The following is a 21,858-nucleotide window of genomic DNA, read 5'->3' as shown; positions in this document are numbered from 1 at the left end:
ATTGCTGGTGTTGTTTCAGCGCTTGGATGAGGATTTTGCAGTACTTTTTGAAAGCACCTTTTCCCTCGAAATGAGTCTGTACTGTAGTGTGCTGCTGTATGCCATCTGTCAGCTGCACTGCTGCGAACGCGTAAGACTGGACACAGAATAACCCTATAAAAATGCACTGTCGAACTGTTTCTACCACAGACATGAAGTCTATTAATGAATGCATGTGTCTTTGCTGTATTTACTGAATCACAGATCTGCATGCGGAGGAAAGAAGATCCACGGTCTGCTTATGTGGAGCTGGAGATGATAGAGATGGGATGAGATGTAGATCAAATACACAAAACACACACGTTCAGTACTGAATGAACACATCTGCACATTTGTTTAATAAATACTTTGGTGTTTTATAGTAGTTAAAGTTTTCTTATCATGTATTTGATGTATTTGTATTTGTATTACTTACTATTTTCCTCTTGCTCTGTAGTTCAGATGGTTCTTTAATCTTATGTCCGGGAGGTTACGAGGGATATATTGTCTACATTTTAAAGGTGGATTTTAACATCAGTGTTGTGAAGCAGTGATTTTCCGGTGATTTTGCATTGGGATAATAGCAACTTGTTGAATTTGCACAGGTCAGATGAAGTACAGGATAAATTTCAGCCAAAGTCTTAGCATTGAAACATACATAACTAAAATTATTAAATAAACCCTGCTCATTCTTTATAATCATCACATTGTCTCCTGATTTTTCCCTCTGCTTTAGTTTCTTCTGTCAACTTCAGAGAAACTTTTGGGAAATTTGTTTTTTATTTTTATTATTATTATATTATTTATTATTATTTTGGGTTTGGGGTATTACAAAAACTCTTTTGAAAGTTTTGGATACCCATACAGCAGCAAAAAAATAAAATAAAAATAAATAAAATAAACAAGTCTCAGTTAGGTTAAAACAGTACACGTAGTTTTTAATGGAAGAAAATATAAACATATTTATGTAAATATATTTAGAAACTTTTTTGGCCATTTTTTCATTTATTTTGAGAAGCTGAAATGGGATATAGTGCTTTCTGAGCTATATTTATTTATTATTATTCATTTTATTTTTATTTTAATTATTAAAATATTAATTTTTAGTCTTAATTTATTTTAAATTTTTTATCACTTTTAGTCATTTAGAAACAGGTGTTTTGTTACTGACGGACGTCAGAAAACAACCAATTCTACTCGCCCTTATTCAAACTCCCGCCCCCTTCACCTAACCCCAACCAATCAGCTTCCCCAATCAAACGTCATCTTGTGAACGGGCCAATCCCTGGTTGAAGCGACAGCGCAGAACGGCTCGCGCTTGCGCATGCGTCGTCAGCAGCTCGTGCGCGTGTGTGTAGCGACTGGATCCGAAACGACGGAACGGTTTAACGTTCAGTTTACCTCAAAACAACCCCGAACCGAACCGGACTTAACTCAACTCTTCTGAGGTCTACAGAGCGTGATATGGCGGACGAGGGTGTCGCTCAGATGTCGATCAGTGAGTTTGATGATGATTCTGATGGTGATGATGAAGATGGTGATGAATATTGACTGCATGGTTGCGTCAGATACTAATATTACTCTATTAACTGATCTATAATACACAAACATTTAAATATACACTGCAGTGCATAAGTCACTATTCTACATATATATATATATATATATATATATATATATATATATATATATATATATATATATATACATACATACACACACACACACACACACACATACATACAGTATATATTAGGATGTAACAAATACTACTGTACTCGAATATATAAATATACTCTACTTATACTCTAATGTTTCGATTTGCCATGTAGACAGAGAAGAGAAGTGGTCCAAGAACTGAGCCCTGAGGCACCCCAGTAGTTAGATGATGTGACTTGGACACCTCACCTCTTTATATATATATATATATACACACACACACACACACACACAGTATATATTAGGATGTAACAAATACTACTGTACTCATATACATAAATATACTCTACTTATACTCTAGTGTTAAGATTTACACAATCTCTGCAGAGGGTTGCATCAGATTGTGCTAGTCATCAATATCTTGTCATGTTTTACATGCACACTCATGTTTTATTTAGTAAAAAGTTGTCAAATCTGACCATGTTGGAGCTTATTATATAAATATAACTGTTCATAAGCAATCAACGGAGTCAGAATAATTAAGGAATAGTTTGAGTGCCCTAGCTGAAGCACCTGAGCCTCTTCCAGAAGTGAAGTCTGATCTAGATCTGTGTGTAAACTGGAGAAATGTTAACTCTGCTGTGTTCTGATCCTGCAGAAGAGCTGTATGTGTCTGATAAACACGGCAGTGATGTGGATGGAGACGGATCCCAGCAGAAACCCTTTAAAACACCACTCAAGGTGCCTCATCCCGGCTGATGCAGATCAGTTCATAATGTCATTCATGGTGAATCATTGCTTAATGTTGTTTGTGATCTTTCCAGGCACTGTTGTTTGTTGGAAAAGAACCGTTTCCGGTGATCTATGTGGACTCACAGAAGGAAGGAGAGGTGTGAAACCTGCAAATAACACTTACTAACCAGCAGCTAACTAACTAACTAACAAACAGTAGCAGAAATAATTACATCGATGGATTGATTCGAAAGATTGGTTCCTGACATAAATGTACACTTTTACAATAAAAAAGTAGCATGAAGTATCCTCAATCAGGAAACCTTGACTCACTGAACCCAATACAAAAATGTTAATAGAATTAAATAATCTATAAAATATTAAAATGGGTTTTTTTTTTTTAGTATTTTTTTTCTTTTTGAATGCACATTATATATTGTTATAGTTTTTAATTAATAATCCAAATTAACTTTTACTTTAGTTTTTTTACACATTTCATTTTAGTTAAAGATTTAAAGATTGTTTTTTGTCATATTTGTTTATTGTTTGTAAATATCTATATAATTTTTACACTTTTAACTTCTGTTATAGTTTCAATTATTTTAGTACATCAAATGAAAGCTTAATTTTTTATATTCTAGTTTATTGTAGTTAATGGTTATTTTATTTCAAGTAATAAGATTTTTTTTCGTATATAGTTTTAGTAAAATAAAATAACCATTTCATGATTATAATGTATACATAACAGCTGTTTTTGTAAATTTAAATTTAAAAACAAATGTAATAGTCAATAAACATACATATTTAGGGTTTATTTAGTATTTACTTCTAACTCATATATATATATATATATATATATATATATATATATATATATATATTTCCAGTCTGTAGTATTTAAGAAAAATTATGAAATGTTATACAAGCTATATCTTCTGTTCTGGAAAAAAAAAAAAAAATACATAAACATTAAGGTTAAGACTAACATTGTAACAAATGTGCATTTTTGTTTTCATGGTGCGTATACGTTTTCACTATTTTTTTATATCATGCATTATTTAATATGCATATTTGGCATAAGAACATGTTATAATGTAGTAAATAATAACTTCTCAAAGTTCATAGAACTAGAACGCTTGTGTGTTAATGTCGTGGTGTGTTTGTGTTGTCAGCGTTGGGCTGTCATCTCTAAGACGCAGATGAAGAACACAAAGAAGCTCTTCAGTCGAGAGCAAATGAAGAACGAGAGCAAAGACAAGAAGGAGGTGCGTGGATCCTCATCCGGTAAACCCATCTCGTATGTCTGTTTTAACCTCTGTCCATCTGATCTCATGATGTTCAGGCTGAAGATGCCGAACGCAGAGAGAAGAATCTGGAAGAAGCTAAAAAGATAGTCATGGAGAAAGACCCCAGCCTTCCTGAACCCAAAACGGTGAGAGCTTCCTCAATCATGTACAGGCTCCTGACTGGATAAGGGCACTCAGTGATTATGCTATGTCCTGAATTGCAGTCGTTGCACTCATAAGAAAGGAATCGAATATAAAGACTAATATTTTCTGATTTCTTTTGGGTCCCGCTCAGGTGAAGATTGATAAACTGGAGGCTCTGAGAGAGCAGAGGGTGAAGGTGTTCGGTTGGGTCCATCGGTTACGCAGACAAGGTGAGCAGATCGAGTTTCCCAGAATCCTCAGCAGCCTTATTGAACGCTCCAGTCAGAACATGCATTAAGAATAGTTCCAATGCAAATATAGATTATTGTTTGTTTTAAAATAAGTTTGCTCGTGTTTTCTCAGGGAAGAACCTCCTGTTTATTGTGCTGCGTGATGGAACCGGTTTCCTGCAGTGTGTTCTCACGGACAAACTGGTACTGTCTGTGTTTGTCGATGTTTTACACTGTTAATAATGTGTTAATTAGTTCTGTCAACCCTGTTTTTTTATCAGAGCTGTTGCTTATTAGGATTAAAGATGGACAAAGTCCTAATTATATATGATCAAGGCTAAGTGATTACCTAATTGTAGTAAGTAAAAATAATAAATGCAAAAAAAAAAAAAAAAATATATATATATATGATTAAGGTTGAGTGATGGCGTTATTAAAAACATTAATAATAATAATAAAAGCAAAATTGATATAGGAATAAGTTTCAGTGATGCACTAATTAAAAAAAATTAAATAAAAGCAAAGATGATATAGGGTTAAGTTTGGGCAATTAATAAAAAAATAAAAATGGAAGAAGAAATTATATAGGAGTAAGGCTAGGCGATGCCCTAATTTATTGATTTTAGAGTTATTAACCAATCATAATCATAAAATTGTCATTACAAAAAACGATTGGTTATTGTCCAGCAGCATATTTTATTTCTTAGCCAATTAATTTAGAGATAAGAACCGTCTTTTCTTTTTTCTTTTTTTTTTTTTTTACATATTATTATTATTATTATTATTATTATTATTACATTTGACATTTCTGTCCCTCTTCTGAAATGATTGTCCCTGCCCTGTAACATATAACTGAATGATGTATCAAGCTTTAGCAGTGTGCATTGTTTACTTCCTTTAAATGAATGGTTCTTTAGATGTTGAAGGTTTCAGACCCTGCCTTATTTAAAGATATGTAAATAAAAAATAAATAAAAAAAGATATGAGGAAGGTGATGCAATGACAAAAAAAGATCTAAAAATGATATAAAATAATGTAAAAATGTAAAAAAAAAAAAAAAAAAAGATAAATATAAAAAAAAAGATATATATATATATATATATAAATATATAAATTATAAATTACAGTATAAATTATTTATTAATGTGCAAGAAATATTTTATTTAAATTATATATTATATAGTAATAAAATATTTCAGAATTTTATATATTTTCTGCATATTTCAGTATAATCAACTGTATTTGGGTCGTGTTGATGAATGTGTTTTGTGTACAGTGTCAGTGTTATAATGGTCTGGTGTTGTCTACGGAGAGCACTGTCGCTCTTTATGGAACCGTTAAACCTGTTCCTGAGGGCAAACAGGTGAGACAACCACCCCGATTAATTATCTGATATTAATATTCATTTAATATAATATTACTTGCCTCTATTTAAAGTTGTAGTTTTAAAAGTACAACACTTTTATCCAAAGCGACTTCAAAATGAGGAAATTTTTAAGATGATTTGTAAAAGGTGGTGTGTGGTTTTGTTGTGGAAGGCTCCGGGCGGTCATGAGCTGCTCTGTGATTTCTGGGAGCTGATCGGTCTGGCTCCGGCCGGCGGTGCTGATAACCTGCTGAACGAGGAGTCTGACGTGGACGTGCAGCTCAACAACAGGCACATGATGATCCGTGGAGAAACTGTCTCCAAGATCCTGAAAGTCCGGTCCACCGTCACGCAGTGTTTCCGGGATCATTTCTTCAGCCGGGGCTACTACGAGGTCATGCCCTGAAACATGCGTTAGAGGACTGCTTCTGAGATCAGGATGAATGTGTTTCTTCATCAGATTTGGAGAAATGTAGCATTGCATCAGTGTCTCATCAAAGGATGCTCTGCTGTGAATGGGTGCCGTGGATTATTGGGATGTTTTTATCAGTTGTTTTAACTCTCATTCTGACGGCACCCATTCACTGCAGCGCATCCATTGCTGAGACACTGATGCAATGCCACATTTCTCCAAATCTGAAGAAACACATTCATCCTCATGTTTGATGAACTGAGATCGAGGACACAGGCACAGGATGTTGTTTGCTTTAGTAAACGCAGATGTTTGTTTGTTGTGGTTCTCAGATAACTCCGCCCACTCTGGTGCAGACGCAGGTGGAGGGCGGCTCCACGCTCTTCGGTCTCAACTACTTTGGTGAGAACGCGTTCCTGACGCAGTCGTCTCAGCTGTACCTGGAGACCTGCATCCCTGCGCTGGGAGACACCTTCTGCATCGCGCAGTCGTACCGCGCCGAGCAGTCGCGCACACGCAGACACCTGTCCGAGTGAGTGGGACCTTCACCATTCATTCAGTGCAACTGTTACATCCCTTCTCTAGCTATTAAAGGGGTCATCTGATGCAAAATTCCCTTTTACATGTTGTTTGAATACCCCAAAATAATAACTTCTTTCTCAAATCAAGCCATTCTCAGATTCTTGGCTCAGATTCCAGGCCCCTCCCACTCTGGAGGTCAGCAGAGCTCATTAGCATTTAAAGGGACATGCACTGAAACGGGTCTATGTGCACAGAGCTGTTTTTGAGGGTAAAAAGGGTATTGTTTTACACCACCATTGGGTAATTTTAACCAAAGTATTTTATAGACTTCATTAAAAACCTAAAGAATCATACCAACTTGCGGAAAATGGGCATCTGATGACCTCTTTAGAGCTCTAGGGATAAGAATCCAGTCATCTTGAAAGACTTAGAGCTGGGACAACCATTCAGTAGTGACCTACGAGAGTAAAACAAGACCACATCAAAAAAAAAAAAAACTCGACATTGTACAAGTAAGAGAACCAGACAGAAGCATGTCAGTGTGGTGTGTGTGTTCAGGTACACCCACATCGAGGCCGAGTGTCCCTTCATGACCTATGAAGATCTTCTGAACCGGTTGGAGGATCTGGTGTGTGACGTGGTGGACAGGGTCCTGAAGTCTCCTGCTGCGCAGCTGCTCTACGACATTAACCCTGTATGACCCTTGACCTCACACTGAGCTTCACAGTCACAGAACACCTGGAAATATCATTACATTTGACATTTTAGGCATGGGTTATGCTATTCAGACATATACAATTTATGGAAATTCTTCATCATTGTAAATGTAAATTTGTATTATTTATTATTAATTTGTAAAATATCTTGATTTTTATAATTTTAAAATAAGAAACATTTTTAACCATTTTATTCATTTTTATTTCAGTTTTAGTAATTTTAGCACTTAAACTTTCAAAAAAATAAATAAATAACAATTGTCTTATTTTCAGTTAACATAAATATTAGTCTAATAACAACATTGTCAGTTATGGAAATTCATCCAAGATATTTAACACACACATACACACACACACACACACACATATATATATATATATATATATATATATATATATATATATATATATATATAATAATAATAAAAAATGTACATGTTGCCTTGGCAGCTGAACAAAAATTTATAAAATAGTTTTGTTTAGGTTTGTCTAATTACCTTTTTTTTTTTATTATTATTAAAATACATTTTTATTTTTTTATATATATATATATTTTTTTTTTTTTTCATTTTAGTTACTGAGAAAAACATGGCCACAAATGACTAGAAAGGTCATGGAAATCCATCATGAAGTATTTCAATTTTTTAATTAATTTTTATTTCAGTTTTATTCATTTTAGCATCTTTAAATGAAAATCAGAAATGTTGCCTTGGCTTCAAATCCAAAAATAATAAAATAGTAAAGTTTTTTTTTTTTTGGTCTAATTTGAATAAAGATTTATTCTATTTTATTTTACTTAATTGAATGAAAAATATATTTATTTATTTTAGTTTTTATCCGCAATGCCAATATTGTTACAAATGACTGGAAGGGTCATGGAGAAAGTATGGAAGCTCTTAAATGTTTTTCCTCTCTCTCGCAGGACTTCAAGCCTCCCAAAAGACCGTTCAAGAGGATGAACTACACCGAAGCCATTGACTGGCTCAAAGAGCACAACATCAAGAAGGATGATGGGACTTTTTATGAGTTTGGAGAGGTGTGTTTTATTGCATCTCATACGTTATCTCGAAGATTCCTCCGCTGCAAATGCTTGGATATTTGACCGTGTGTGTGTGACCTCTTTCAGGATATCCCAGAAGCCCCCGAGCGACTGATGACCGACTCCATTAACGAGACCATCCTGCTGTGTCGCTTTCCGGCCGAGATCAAGTCCTTCTACATGCAGCGCTGCCCTGAGGACCGCCGTCTCACCGAGTCGGTCAGGAACGATGGTTTAACCAAGCACACATCTGGACGAATCTCAAGCTACATAAAGAAAAGACATGAATATGCAACAGCTGATGTGTGTGTGTTTGTCAGGTGGATGTGCTGATGCCTAACGTGGGTGAGATCGTGGGTGGCTCCATGCGTATCTGGGACGCTGAGGAGCTCCTGGAGGGGTACAAGAGAGAGGAAATCGACCCCACACCCTACTACTGGTACACCGACCAGGTATCTCATATACACTACCATCCAGAAATCAACACTCATATCCATCCGGATGCATTCAGTTCATCAAGACATTTATAATGTTCTTTTGAACTTTCTATTCATCTGTGAATCCTGAAACATAAAATGTATCTCAGTTTCCACCAAAGATATTGTGCAGCACAACTGTTTTCAACATTGATAATAATCAGAAATGTTTCTCGAGCAGTAAATCATCATATCAGAGTGATTTCTGAAGATCATGTGACACTGAGGACTGGAGTAATGATGAGTTTTATCACCGGAATAAATAAGACATATTCACATAGAAAACTGATATTTGAAAATCATAATAATTAAACTGTTTTTTATGTATTTTTAATTAAATAAATGCAGCTTGGTGAGCAAAAGAGACTTTTTAAAAAAACATTTTATAAATGAAAAAAAAAACATTTATCATTTATAAAACATTTTATAAATGTCTGTGATATTTATGTACTTGTTTAGAAATTGTCTACATTTTAAGTCGAGAGAACTAGAATCACAAAGTTGAATGTTAATGATTATTTATAGTAATAGTTTAATGTATTTAATAATAAATGCATGTTTGCAGGAAGAAGATTGAATCTTTTTAGTTTACATTCACATGCACCATTACAACAATACCTAGAATCAAGCAGCACTGTTTATTTCTTTTTTTCTTAAAATATTTAATATACAGAATGCCATGTGGAAACCTCTATGCAGTTTTTAAAAACATTTTTAGAGATAATGCAAATGTTGTTTATAAAAAAATAAATACGATTTGATTAATCGGAATACACAAAAAATTGCTTAGAAATTGGTAATGAATTTCACAAATAATTACAGAAATAATCTTTTTCTTTTAAAGCACTTAAACTTCTTCATTTTACAGTGTGTTTGAAAGTAATGTTGTCGTTAAATTTGACTTAAAATCTACCCGGATGTTGAGCACGTGTGCAGCTGTTGGTCTGTCTGTGTGTTTCAGAGGAAGTTTGGCACGTGTCCTCACGGTGGATATGGTCTGGGTCTGGAGCGATTCCTCACCTGGCTGCTAAACCGTCATCACATCCGTGACGTCTGCCTGTACCCACGCTTCATCCAGCGCTGCAGGCCCTAAACACACACACACACACACACACACTGCAAGAGACCAACTAGGAAATCAAATCAGACTCTCATTGCCGGAGACCGGATTTAACGCGTTATGTTTAGGAGACGGTTTGAATAGTGATCCTGTGTTGCGTTATATTCTTGTATTGTTCTTCTGTGGCATAATAAATCTATCAGATCATGCATTTGTGTTTGATTCCACTAGAGGGAAGCACTGCGTCTTCATAATCATATTCAGAAGAAATGGGTGAGAAATGAAGGTTTGTAAGAGGCAAGTCGTGTTGTGTATTATCTGATTCCAGCAGGACACAGATGAAACAGTGAAGTCATAATTTTGTTGATTTGATGAAAATATTCAACCCAAACACAGTCCATCGCTGAAGAATAGAGGTGAATCTGAATAACAGATGGATGAGAACACTGCACTAGCTGTTTGTTGGGTTGTTCCAGTATGTTATGGCTTGTGGCAGAACCGGTTTCAGCAGGAAACGGCTGTTAAAAACATCTGTAAAACAGAATGGATTTGCTTTGACTTCCTTGTAATACAAACACACCTTTTCTACTTGAGGAAACTGATGATACTTGGGGAAACATGGATTATTAGGAAATGTCATTTAAAATGTAGTTTACTTTCACATGGAAAGAGAAGTTAACCCTGTTACATATATACCTATATATATATATAAAAAAAAACTGCAGGAAAAAAAAAGAATTAAATGTAGTAACTGGAAAAAGAAAAACACTACGATATGATAGCACTTGGCTTAAAATTATAAAATAAATAATTTCATAAAAATTTAATTAACAAAATAATTTGCTTTAACATAAAAAATATATATTTTTCATTAGTCCTGTGTTTTTGTAATGTAACAAAATTTATTAATAATTGACATGATGACATTAAATATGGAGGCCTAAACTGCAAAAATTAAAAATAAAGTAAATATAAAATAAAGAATAAAAATAAATTATGACAATTTAACAATATATTGAAAATAAAGTAATACAAAAAAATTAATTAAAAAATAATTTATATTTGTTTTGAGGTTATTTGTTCGTTCACTCGGGTTTGAGCCTCCATGTATGGCAATCTTACTTTGAAAAAAGAAGGCATAGCCAAGTTATGCCGCGTCTATTTTAAACAGTTAAAGCTGTTTTTAGCTCTGCATTGGGCATCAAATGAAACACAGACCCTGTAGTTTTGATATCATGAAGTTAGATGTGTTGTGTGTTTTCTGTGAATGAAGCAAATGGGCAGTTTTACACACGCGCACGCAAGGCTCTCGTCACGGCGTGCTGACGTACGGGAGGCTGGGTGTGCGTGGGGGCGGGGACAACATACGTCATCGAGACGTGATAACAGTGATACCGATCAGCAGCTCTATATCGGAATTTGGGCGCTTTAGAAAAACTGGGGGGAAAAGAAACACTTTCATTCTGCAGTTGAAGCAATTCGCTGTTTTCTGCCGTTGGAAAACGAGAAGACTTTACGCCAGGGCGCGAAATAATGGCGGTTTTGGGAGGCGCGTGCCGGCTCATGCAGCGTAAGTGTGTTTACGACTCTTAATAAACACATGACATTCATTCATTCACTGAGGAGCTTATATAAGCGTCTTTATCATTAATCATGCAGAATGAGCAGTGCAGGGGCTGAAATGAGCTGTGTTTGTGTCAGCTCTGTTCGTGAAGGTTAAAGCGTCTCGATGACTTTCCTGTTTTTCTTCCCGCAGTTTTTCAGCTCTTCACGGAATAATCGCGCAGATAAAGCGTGTGTTTTCATATCCGCGTTAACGTGTGGGAAGTTAAACGAGTGCACGAGGTTTACATGCGCAGATTGTCAACAAAAAGCAGGAGTTAAAAGTTTCCGTGGCGTTAAAACATCATGTTACACAACACACGCTTTCACAACTTGCGTAACTGCGCCAACAGCGCCTCCGAGCGACCGCGCGGCGCTACTGCAGCACCATACACATTACACAGATTAAACACGTGTAATAACTTGCGCTTTTAAATATTAATAATAGAAAACATGCCATTTTATTACGTCCTGGTGCTATGTTCTGTCTTAAAAATGTAAACTAAATTACTTTTAATATTATATAATAGTACTAGTCAAGGTTTTGTGATAAAATAATATAAATAATTAGTGTTATTATTTTTATATATATATATATATATATATATATATATATAAAATCTTGCCTAATAATATAAATCTGCAAACATAAATTACAAGCGGTATAAAGTATATTTCACCACAAATTATTACATTACTATAATAAATAAAAAAAATTGGCTCATTATTATTGGCTCATTATTACTTATAAGAGTTTTTCCTTTCATTACTTTTTTATATATATATATATATATATATATATATATATATATATATATAATACTTTAGTTTTTTCTCAAAATAATGCAAAATTCATAATTGGATTAAAAATATGCTTTTAATTTTGTGGCTCTAAAATGTAAATTAAAGACATTTTGTGGCAAGAAACAAATTAATGGATTGACATTAAAAATATTGTCAAAATGGGAAAATTAAATTATCTTTGTTAAATATATAAAAAATCTCTCTCACTTATAAAACTTGATGTAGAAGTGTGTTTAACATGCAATTTTTCTGTTTTCCGGCTGTTTCGCGCGTGTGTGTGTGTGTGTGTGTGTGCAGTGGTCAGGTTGAGTCCGCCGGTGAGTGTGTGCACGAGTGTGTTTCTCAGACAGCAGTCGACGGCCGCAGCAGCTGTGTTGGCCAGCTCCACCGCTCCAGAGACTCAGGAGAACAGGTACAGCGTCTCCTGACCTCATGAACATCCACCCAGTGCCTGCTGGGAAATCAGACGCTCCAGAAGTCTCTTTGGGTTTAGTTTAATTTGGTTTGTCTCAAACCCGCTGTGTTGCTTTCTTCTGCAGAAAACCCAAGACAGGGATTCTGATGCTGAACATGGGCGGCCCGGAGAAACTGGAAGACGTGCATGACTTCCTGTTACGGCTCTTCATGGACACAGACCTCATGCAGCTTCCTGTGCAGAAGTAAGAGAAACAAGCCCTGCAGTGATTGTGACTCTGGAAAGGAGAAAGCTGAAACACGTGTTTGTATGTCTGTTGCAGTAAACTCGGTCCTTTCATTGCCAAAAGAAGAACCCCAAAGATCCAAGAGCAGTACAGCAAGATTGGAGGAGGATCCCCGATCAAAGCCTGGACCACCATGCAGGGAGAAGGCATGGTCAAACTGCTGGACGAGATGTGTCCGGAGACGGGTGAGAGCCGGGGGAACATGGCTTACATGTGCTCAAAGATTATACACACATACTGAGGCAATAACAAGTAAAAAAAAAAAAAAAAAACATTATTATTATTATTATTTTATTTATATATATATATATATATATATATATATATATATATATATATATATATATATATATATAAAAATTTACGATTAAATAGAAAATGAGGAAAAAATTAAAAAGTAAAAAAAAAAAGTTCCAAAAATAATATATATATATTAAATGAGTAAAAAAAATAATGTTAAAAATAAAACAAATATATATATATATATATTATATGATTTAAATTTAGGAAAAAAATAAATAACAAAAAATAAAAAATGCTCTATTATATTTAGATTATACATAAATATTATAATTTCAATTAAATAATAAAAAAAATGTATAAACAAATAATATAGTAATATTATGAACTATAGTGAGTATTAAAAAAATTATTTAGTGAATTTTATTTAGAGAGAAATATTCATAGAAATATATAATAATATGTGATTTTACTCACATTAATATATTATAATTAGTGTATTATTTTTTCACAGTATAAATGTTCGTGAGGTTAGTTTTCATGCGCAGATCAGATCTGGTTGTGTATCCAGCTCATGAAACATTTACTACGAAAAGCTGTAATTTCTCCCCAAAACATGTTAAAAAGACCAATGAATGAAAAAATTAACTCTCAATTAGCAGTAAAATAACTGGATAAGTCATTTTTAAGTGAGCAATAAATATCAACAATAAAAAAATAAGAGTACTGCCGAATGAAAAGAATAAATTAAGAATACAGCAGTGCTAAAATGTACACGAAAGCTTGAGTCTCAGTTAATATATCATTATATTTAGAATTAGAAAATTTAGTTATATAACTTAATATATTACAAAAATTATTTTATTCTGAAAATAACTACCGAATAAAAAAGAATTCAGTTTGCATTAAAATATTATATGATATTAATATTATACAATTAACATTATAATATTATTTAAATTAAAACAAATGTAGATAATACATTTAACAGTACTGTAATATATAAATATTTGTAAATGTTATTTAATATGTATTTATAGTATTGTTTTTTCTAAGTATATATTTTGATCTTTATGCATAAAAATATATGTCTGCTTCTTAAATTTTAAGACGAGGATGATGATATTTGGCAGCACTGAATCAGTCTGGAGGCGTCGAGTGACTCTGGTGACGGATCATAAAATAATCAGTCAAACAGACAAACGGTCCTCTCTGTTGTCAGTGTTGAGTGCTGATAAACCTGGAGTGTGTGTGTGTGTGTGTGTGTGTGTGTGATAGATGAAGCTCAGAGGAGTGTCTCACACACGCCTCACACACACACACCTCTGATAATCTAACAACTTCCTGTTTCAGGTTACTGGTTTTTCTTGCACAAATATGATTTGGTTTGCTGTTATTTCATTCCAAAACATTAATAATCAAATAAAAAGAAATAAAAAAGATTTTGAACTGTGATCGTGTTTAGGAAATACTTCCAACATTATGCTTGAGTTTAGCCCCAAATCATCCGACGGACAAATAAATGAACTTTAAACTGTACACATGATAGAACGAAAACTATTTCACTGTCTAAATGATAAAAATAACAACGCAAAATAAATACAATTAAATAAAAACGACTGCAGAGTAAACACAAGTTGCAAAAAATCAAAATAATTAATCTTATTGTGAAAATGTTATCACAAATAAAATATTCAAATAAATGAACAAATAAACTGATAAATGAGCTCTGTTTACAGTAAAATAACTGTATAAAGAAGTTACACTTTATTTGAAGGTGTCCTTGTACAATATACAATGCTAAAGTAAAAAGAAAAGTTTAAAAAAATGTAGTGGTAAGTGTATAATAATAATAATAATAATATAACAATAATATTAAATTAGTGTAATAAGTCATACTACTACTACTACTACTACTACTAATAATAATAATTATTATAATTATAATAATAATAATAATAGTAATAATTATTATTATTATTAACTAAATTGTATACTAATAAATAAAAATGAAATGAAAGGTGGTAATATCTACAAAAGTAGTTAAAACATTATGCAAAATTAAAAAAAATAGAAAGTTGTGCAGAATAAGCCAAGCGACTAGTATCAACACATTTAAGAAAAAGCTAAAAAGAAAATGAGAGGAATTAATTTTAAATAAAGCACTGCTCAATAAAGACAAACTAAAGTGTGTGTGTGTGTGTGTGTGTGTGTGTGTGTGTGTGTGTGTATAATGACATGGGTATGACACAGGTATTACAAGGAGAGAGTGACTTATGAGGACATAACCCATGTCCCCATTTTTCAAAACTCTTATAAATCATACAGAATGAGTTTTTTTGAGAAAGTAAAAATGCACAAAGTTTCCTGTGAGGGTTAGGGTTAGGTGTAGGGTTGGTGTAGGGAGATAGAATATACAGTTTGTACAGAATAAAAACCATTACTCCTATGAGATGAACACACTTTACACAAAAACAAACGTGTGTGTGTGTGTGTTTGCAGCTCCTCACAAGTTTTACATCGGGTTCCGGTACGTTCCTCCTCTGACGGAGGAGGCCATCGAGCAGATGGAGAAGGACGGAGTGGAGCGAGCCGTGGCCTTCACACAGTACCCACAATACAGCTGCTCCACCACAGGTCTGTCACACATCTGTGAGCTTAATCCGTGGAAAGAGCAGAGATCCAGTCCTCCGTCTGACGCACGTGTGTGTGTGTGTGTGTGTGTGTGTGTGAGCAGGCAGCAGTCTGAACGCCATCTACAGATACTACAGCAGTCGCAGCGACAGGCCCAAGATGCGCTGGAGTGTGATTGACAGGTGGCCGACACACCCTCTGCTGATCGAGGTAACACACACACACACACACACACAGGCTTGGACACAGTTTCCTTTCTGAATATGCATTTGTAGGAGATTCCCTTTCAGATGCATTTGCGAATTACTGGCATTTGCTCCATTATTTAATGGTAGAAGGGACTCGTGTTAATTTATGTTGAATGCAGAAAGCATGCATATCTTTTACAAAGCCTTTGCTTCAGGAAATAAAAGACGACTTTGGAACACCAGGTCTAGCGAAGCTTTATATTTTCTTCTCTGATTATTATTGATTGCTAATGAAACGGCTGTGGTCTGTAGTCTGCTGTGGTGCAGTGGTGCTTCTGATGGTTTTCCTGGTGTCTCTCAGTGTTTTGCTGATCATGTTCGTAACGAGCTGGAGAAGTTTCCTGTGGAGAAGAGAGACGACGTGGTGATCCTGTTCTCCGCTCACTCTCTGCCGCTGTCTGTGAGTCTCACCTCATCTTACAGCTTTATCCCTCATAATGCATTCAAAAGCTCACATAGGGAAGAGTTGGAGTTATCTTATAAATTAATATTTTAAATAATAATAAAAAGTTGCAAAAATATATTCTGTTTTAAATTAAAACCATTCATTTTTTTTTTTATATGAAAAAATATAAAAGTCGCTATGTTATTACTGCATTTATCACCTTTCTGATTCATTAAAATAATTATGACTTTATTATAAATTAATTAAAAATATATACAAAAATGTATGAACTACACCCAAAAAAATATAAAAAAATAATATATATTTATAAAAAATCTTATTTGAATATATCACTGTATGAAATGTATAATAACAAATAATCTGAGAATTACCAGAATTAATGTGATTTAATTTAAACTCATTATTGCTCAGACATAGTCTACATTTACAAAATCTACATATTTATTTCTAACAAAATAAGATAAGAAATACTCTAAAAAGAATTCAAAGTAAATAAATGAATCTTACTTCCATAAACATGCACTTTCAGAGGGAAAAAAGTTCAATTTTTAATGCTGCAATGGTTTATCAACAGCGTACATATTCATGATTCTCAACAAAACTCAGTCCAAAAGGGAAAAGGCTAAATATGTTTTACAAAAGTGTTTTGGTACTAATATAACTTAATAATCTAATTTTTTAAAACTTATTTTTGACACCTAATGGTTGTGAATATACATACCAGGGTCCAAATTTATGTAAAAATAAATCAGAAAAAAAAATACAAATAAAAAATATATATAAAAATATATATATATATATATATATATATATATATATATATATATATATATATATATATATATATATATATATATATATATATATATATATATATATATATATATTTATATTTATATTTATATTTATTTATTTATTTATTTTATTTTTTTAGGCATTTGCTCCTTTCCTTTCAAAAAATGCCACATTAAAAAAAAGAAATCGTTGTCAATATTGACCATGAATGCATTGTGAGTATTATTAATTGTTTAGAATAAACGAGTTGTAAGCAAACTTGAATTGTGTGTTCAGGTTGTGAACCGGGGCGATCCGTACCCACAGGAAGTTGGTGCGACGGTTCAGAGGGTGATGGACCGATTAGGACACTGTAACCCATACAGACTCGTCTGGCAGTCAAAGGTCACCATCACAAACCATATGTGGTCAAAATGAGCAATCTTTAGATATTGTCCTTACTAACAATCCTAGATTTCAGATTGTATATAAATCTCAATTTCAAAAAATGTACCCTTAAGACATGTGTGTATATATACACATTTATCCAAAAGGAAAACCCAGTTTGGTTTATTTCTGTGGAGCACTGTTTGTGGCCATGAAGAGCAGCTGCTGAACAGAGTCCTCTAGTGGTGAAGTGCTGTAACTGCAGTCCTCTCTGCGCTCGCTGAAGCTGCTGTGTGTCCCTGCTGGGCTCCTGTAGGTGGGGCCGATGGCGTGGCTGGGGCCGCAGACTGATGAGGTCATCAAGGGCCTCTGTCAGCGCGGGAAGAAGAACCTGCTGCTGGTACCCATCGCTTTCACCAGCGACCACATCGAGACGCTGCACGAGCTGGACATCGAGTACTCGCAGATCCTCGGGGAAGAGGTGCGCCAACTGCTTTCAATTAAGAACCTTGTTGCATCGCACCTCAATCTAATGACTTAATATACAGTGGTCAACAGTTAAACTAATATAGATATAGGTAATATATTGTATTTATTTATCATATAATTCCATTACTATAATATATTTAGGATAAAATTGTTTACATTTGGCAGATGCTTTTATCCAAAGCAACTTGCATTTAATTTCATTTATTGTTCATGCACACACATGCATACAGTCGTGATGACTAGCAGCTTTGAATTAAACGTCATTAGAAGTCACTGTAGTCACTGAAATGACTCTGGTCTGAACACACGAGGCTCGGTGTGCTACGGTAGAGGACCGAGATCAGTAAATGTCCTGCTGTTCTGCTGAGGGATGTTCTGGAGGTTAGTTGTTTCCCATCACTGCAGTGTCTGTTATTAACGGTGAGCTGAGCGATCTCTGACCTCTGACCTCTGCTCTCATATCTGGGACGCATCGATCAGTGCTTGGCTTCTGAAGAGTGTGAGTGTGTTTCCCAGACTCATGCGGTGGAGTGTGTGTGTGTGTGTGTGCCCTGAGGCTAGCATCGCTACGCTAGTCTGTTCTGGTGGTTTCTCTCACCTGTGCATCGATCTGTGGCCCCGGGGCCGATCTGATCTGATCTTCTGGATGGGTGCCGCTTCACACCGGGCCTCCAGCAGATCTGGGCAACTTCTGTGGTTAATAGCTAACAAATATTAATATGTCAGTGCACATTTTGAGCAATTGCTCTACCAGGATTAGTATGGCTAAATAAAAATGCAACTTAAAATATTTTATAACTTGCAGAATAATAAATATTAACTAAAAATGTAATAGAAAATCATATATATATATATATATATATATATATATATATATATATATATATATATATATATATATATATATATATATATATATATATATTAAATATAATATATTTTATTTTCTAGAAATACTCAATTTCTCATAGTTTATAATATAGTTTATTTCATAATATAAATTAAATTAAGAACTAGTTTTCTATTGTTTTATATCTCTATAATAAAATATATATTTATATATATTTTTATTTATTAATTTATCTCTATAATAAAATACATGTATTAAAAAAAATATTATTTTTTCATAATAAATATAAGGTTTTATTTTCTTGCTTTCATCAGTCAAGGTTTCTTAGAAGTAAAAAAAATTATAATCATTTTAATTCAGCTGATTGCCAAAGGATCATTTCTCATTTTATTAGTTTACTCCTCTCCTTTCTCATTTTTCAGGTTAAAATACTAAAATAACCAAGAATAAATAGAGTAAAATATTTTAAAAACACTTAACAGAATGACTAAAATTAAGCAAAAATGTAAATATAAGCATAATTCTTCTAATTGGAGACATCCACAAACACTATGAGAGCATCTCGGTGAAACTGAGCATAACACCAAAGCATGCGACTGGATAGTGTTCGTGGATCAACACACGCTTGATGATGCAGTGTTTAATGAGAAGTGTGTGAGAGTGTGTGTGTGGTGAGTAAAGCAGACTGAACTGTGTTTCAGTGCGGCGTGGAGAACATCAGACGAGCCGAATCTCTGAACGGAAACCCGCTCTTCTTCAGGGTGAGAGCACCACACTTCACCTCATGATCAGCTCCGCTTGCAGTGTTTAAAACAGCACATTAGTTTAGACTTCGAGAGAGAAAATGAACAAGTAGCAGTCTCTGGTTTGTTTGTAGTGGAGTGAACGGTGGTTAGGTTTCTGCTGTGTGTTAAACTCATCAGTGTGTGTCTGAGAACTTCACCCGCGGCCCGCTGAGTTTATTAAAACCCCTGAAATCAATCAGGACTTCAGCTGACTGCACACACACACACACACACGCACAGAGAGAGAGAGAGAGAGACACAACACGCACACACACAGAGACACACACAACACACACACACAGAGAGAGAGACACACAACATACACGCACACACAAACACACACAGAGACACACACACAGAGAGAGACACACAACACACACAGAGACACACGCGCACACACACACACACAGAGGGACACACAACACACACACACAGAGAGAGACACACACACACAGAGACACACAACACACAGAGAGACACACACACAGACACACACACATAGAGACACATAACACACAACACACACAGAGAGAGACACACACACACACACACACACAGAGACACACACACAGACACACACATAGAGACACACAACACACACAGAGAGAGACACACACACACACACACACAGAGAGACACACAACACACACACACGGAGAGAGACACACACAGACACACACACAGAGACACATAACACACAACACACACAGAGAGAGACACACACACACACACAGACAGACACACACAGCCAGACACACGCGCACACAGAGAGAGACACACACACACACACACACACACAGAGAGACACACACACACACATAGAGACACATAACACACAACACACACACACACAGAGACACACAACATACACACACACACACACACAGAGACACACACACAGAGAGAGAGAGACACACACACACACACACACACAGAGAGAGACACACACACACACACATAGAGACACATAACACACAACACACACAGAGAGACACACACACACACACACACACAGAGACACACACACACACACAGAGACACACACACAGAGAGAGAGAGACACACACACACACACACACACACACACACACTCTACCAATGCTTTTCAACAGCTTTTGACATTTGCAGTCTTATGCATAAAATACACAACACAAAAATATTGGATAAAACGATCAAAAATAGAATTACTTAATATTTCAGGATATAATATAGATGTAAAAATGTATATTTAAATAATAATTTAACATGCACAAATACAAATAATTCAATATTTAGGTGTCCACAGCTCATTATTTGCCAGAGAAATGAAGTCTAGAGAAGATCACAATGAGAAATATTAGACTATATACTCATTATATTTTACTTAACCTGTTAGAGAGGTCTTAATTATTTAATGCATGTTTAAATAAAAGTTATGGCAGCCACTGAGTAAATGATTATATTTCAACAACAAATAGGAATTGTATAATGTAGAAGTTAATTTATAAAACTGCATTGAGTGCAGTCTACATGTTTGCACACAAGTGTTGGTTATTATGGTTAAAAGTAAACAGTAACTGGAGTTAAGTTTGGGTTCTGTTGTACAATCTAAGCTTTTAGTGAAACGGCAGAAGCTGAGGTAGATTCCCGAATCACATTGTAATTGAATGTATTGTCTCTGTCAGGCGCTGGCGGATCTGGTTCAGTCCCATCTGAAGTCCAACGAGCCGTGTTCCCGTCAGCTCACCCTCCGCTGTCCGCTCTGTGTCAACCCCACCTGCGCTCAGACCAAGGCCTTCTTCTCCAGCCAGAAACCCTGACCTCTGACCTCTCAGCAGCGCTGGAGGTTAGCTTGAACCCGTGCGGCGCGGAGGGGGATTTCAGACGGAGACCAGTCAGAAGTGCCGCCCTTGTTTAAAAAAACAAATGCACTTTTACCCCCGCTCTCATTCCAACCTTATACATCCGCATCCTCTCTGCCTTTCACTTTCTCTCTTGGTCTTTACGTCCAGATTTGTTTTTCTTGCATGTGATTTGACAACGCTTGTGTCTTCCCTTAAAAAAAAACAAAATAATGAAATGCAGTACTAAAAAATGCAAACCCAGTCAGCGTGGAACAAATGACAGATTCATCAAATAAACATGGTGCTAAAGTTGTGTGCATCTGTGCATCAGATGGGCTTTAAAGAAACCGCTCACATTTGCTCTCAAACCTCTCTGACTTTATTTCTTCTGTGGAAATGTGTTGAAAAGCTTAAAAGATTTGGTCTTTAGAGGCTTTTGCATATTAAACACAAGG

The 21,858-nt window shown here is 34.9% G+C and overlaps 2 protein-coding genes across 2 annotated transcripts in view; both read left to right on the top strand.

Annotated features, from left to right (window-relative positions):
- Window positions 1-1,325: 1,325 nt before the first annotated feature.
- On the top strand, window positions 1,326-9,869 carry LOC127986081 (asparagine--tRNA ligase, cytoplasmic). Its single transcript, XM_052588294.1, has 15 exons — window positions 1,326-1,516; window positions 2,336-2,418; window positions 2,502-2,567; window positions 3,582-3,674; window positions 3,752-3,841; window positions 3,991-4,069; window positions 4,203-4,273; window positions 5,346-5,432; window positions 5,608-5,829; window positions 6,180-6,379; window positions 6,928-7,063; window positions 8,008-8,121; window positions 8,212-8,343; window positions 8,445-8,576; window positions 9,562-9,869. Exons 1-15 carry the CDS (start codon window positions 1,483-1,485, stop codon window positions 9,691-9,693), a joined length of 1,671 nt encoding a protein of 556 aa, XP_052444254.1. The 5' UTR covers window positions 1,326-1,482; the 3' UTR covers window positions 9,694-9,869.
- A 1,150-nt stretch (window positions 9,870-11,019) lies between these two features.
- fech (ferrochelatase) overlaps window positions 11,020-21,858 on the top strand; it is a 14,213-nt gene continuing 3,374 nt past the window's right edge. Inside the window, exons 1-11 of the mRNA XM_052588297.1 lie at window positions 11,020-11,230; window positions 12,364-12,478; window positions 12,606-12,725; window positions 12,804-12,952; window positions 15,510-15,644; window positions 15,745-15,851; window positions 16,191-16,289; window positions 17,367-17,474; window positions 17,773-17,937; window positions 19,497-19,556; window positions 21,245-21,405. Of these exons, the coding sequence (XP_052444257.1) occupies window positions 11,194-11,230; window positions 12,364-12,478; window positions 12,606-12,725; window positions 12,804-12,952; window positions 15,510-15,644; window positions 15,745-15,851; window positions 16,191-16,289; window positions 17,367-17,474; window positions 17,773-17,937; window positions 19,497-19,556; window positions 21,245-21,379 (1,230 nt within the window). The 5' untranslated portion in view covers window positions 11,020-11,193 and the 3' untranslated portion in view covers window positions 21,380-21,405. The remainder of the gene's footprint in view (window positions 11,231-12,363; window positions 12,479-12,605; window positions 12,726-12,803; window positions 12,953-15,509; window positions 15,645-15,744; window positions 15,852-16,190; window positions 16,290-17,366; window positions 17,475-17,772; window positions 17,938-19,496; window positions 19,557-21,244; window positions 21,406-21,858) is intronic.

This window comes from Carassius gibelio, chromosome B21, assembly GCF_023724105.1.
Source record: "Carassius gibelio isolate Cgi1373 ecotype wild population from Czech Republic chromosome B21, carGib1.2-hapl.c, whole genome shotgun sequence".
In the NCBI taxonomy this organism is placed as follows: Eukaryota; Metazoa; Chordata; class Actinopteri; order Cypriniformes; family Cyprinidae; genus Carassius; species Carassius gibelio.
This window is presented reverse-complemented; position numbering and strand designations above follow the sequence as displayed.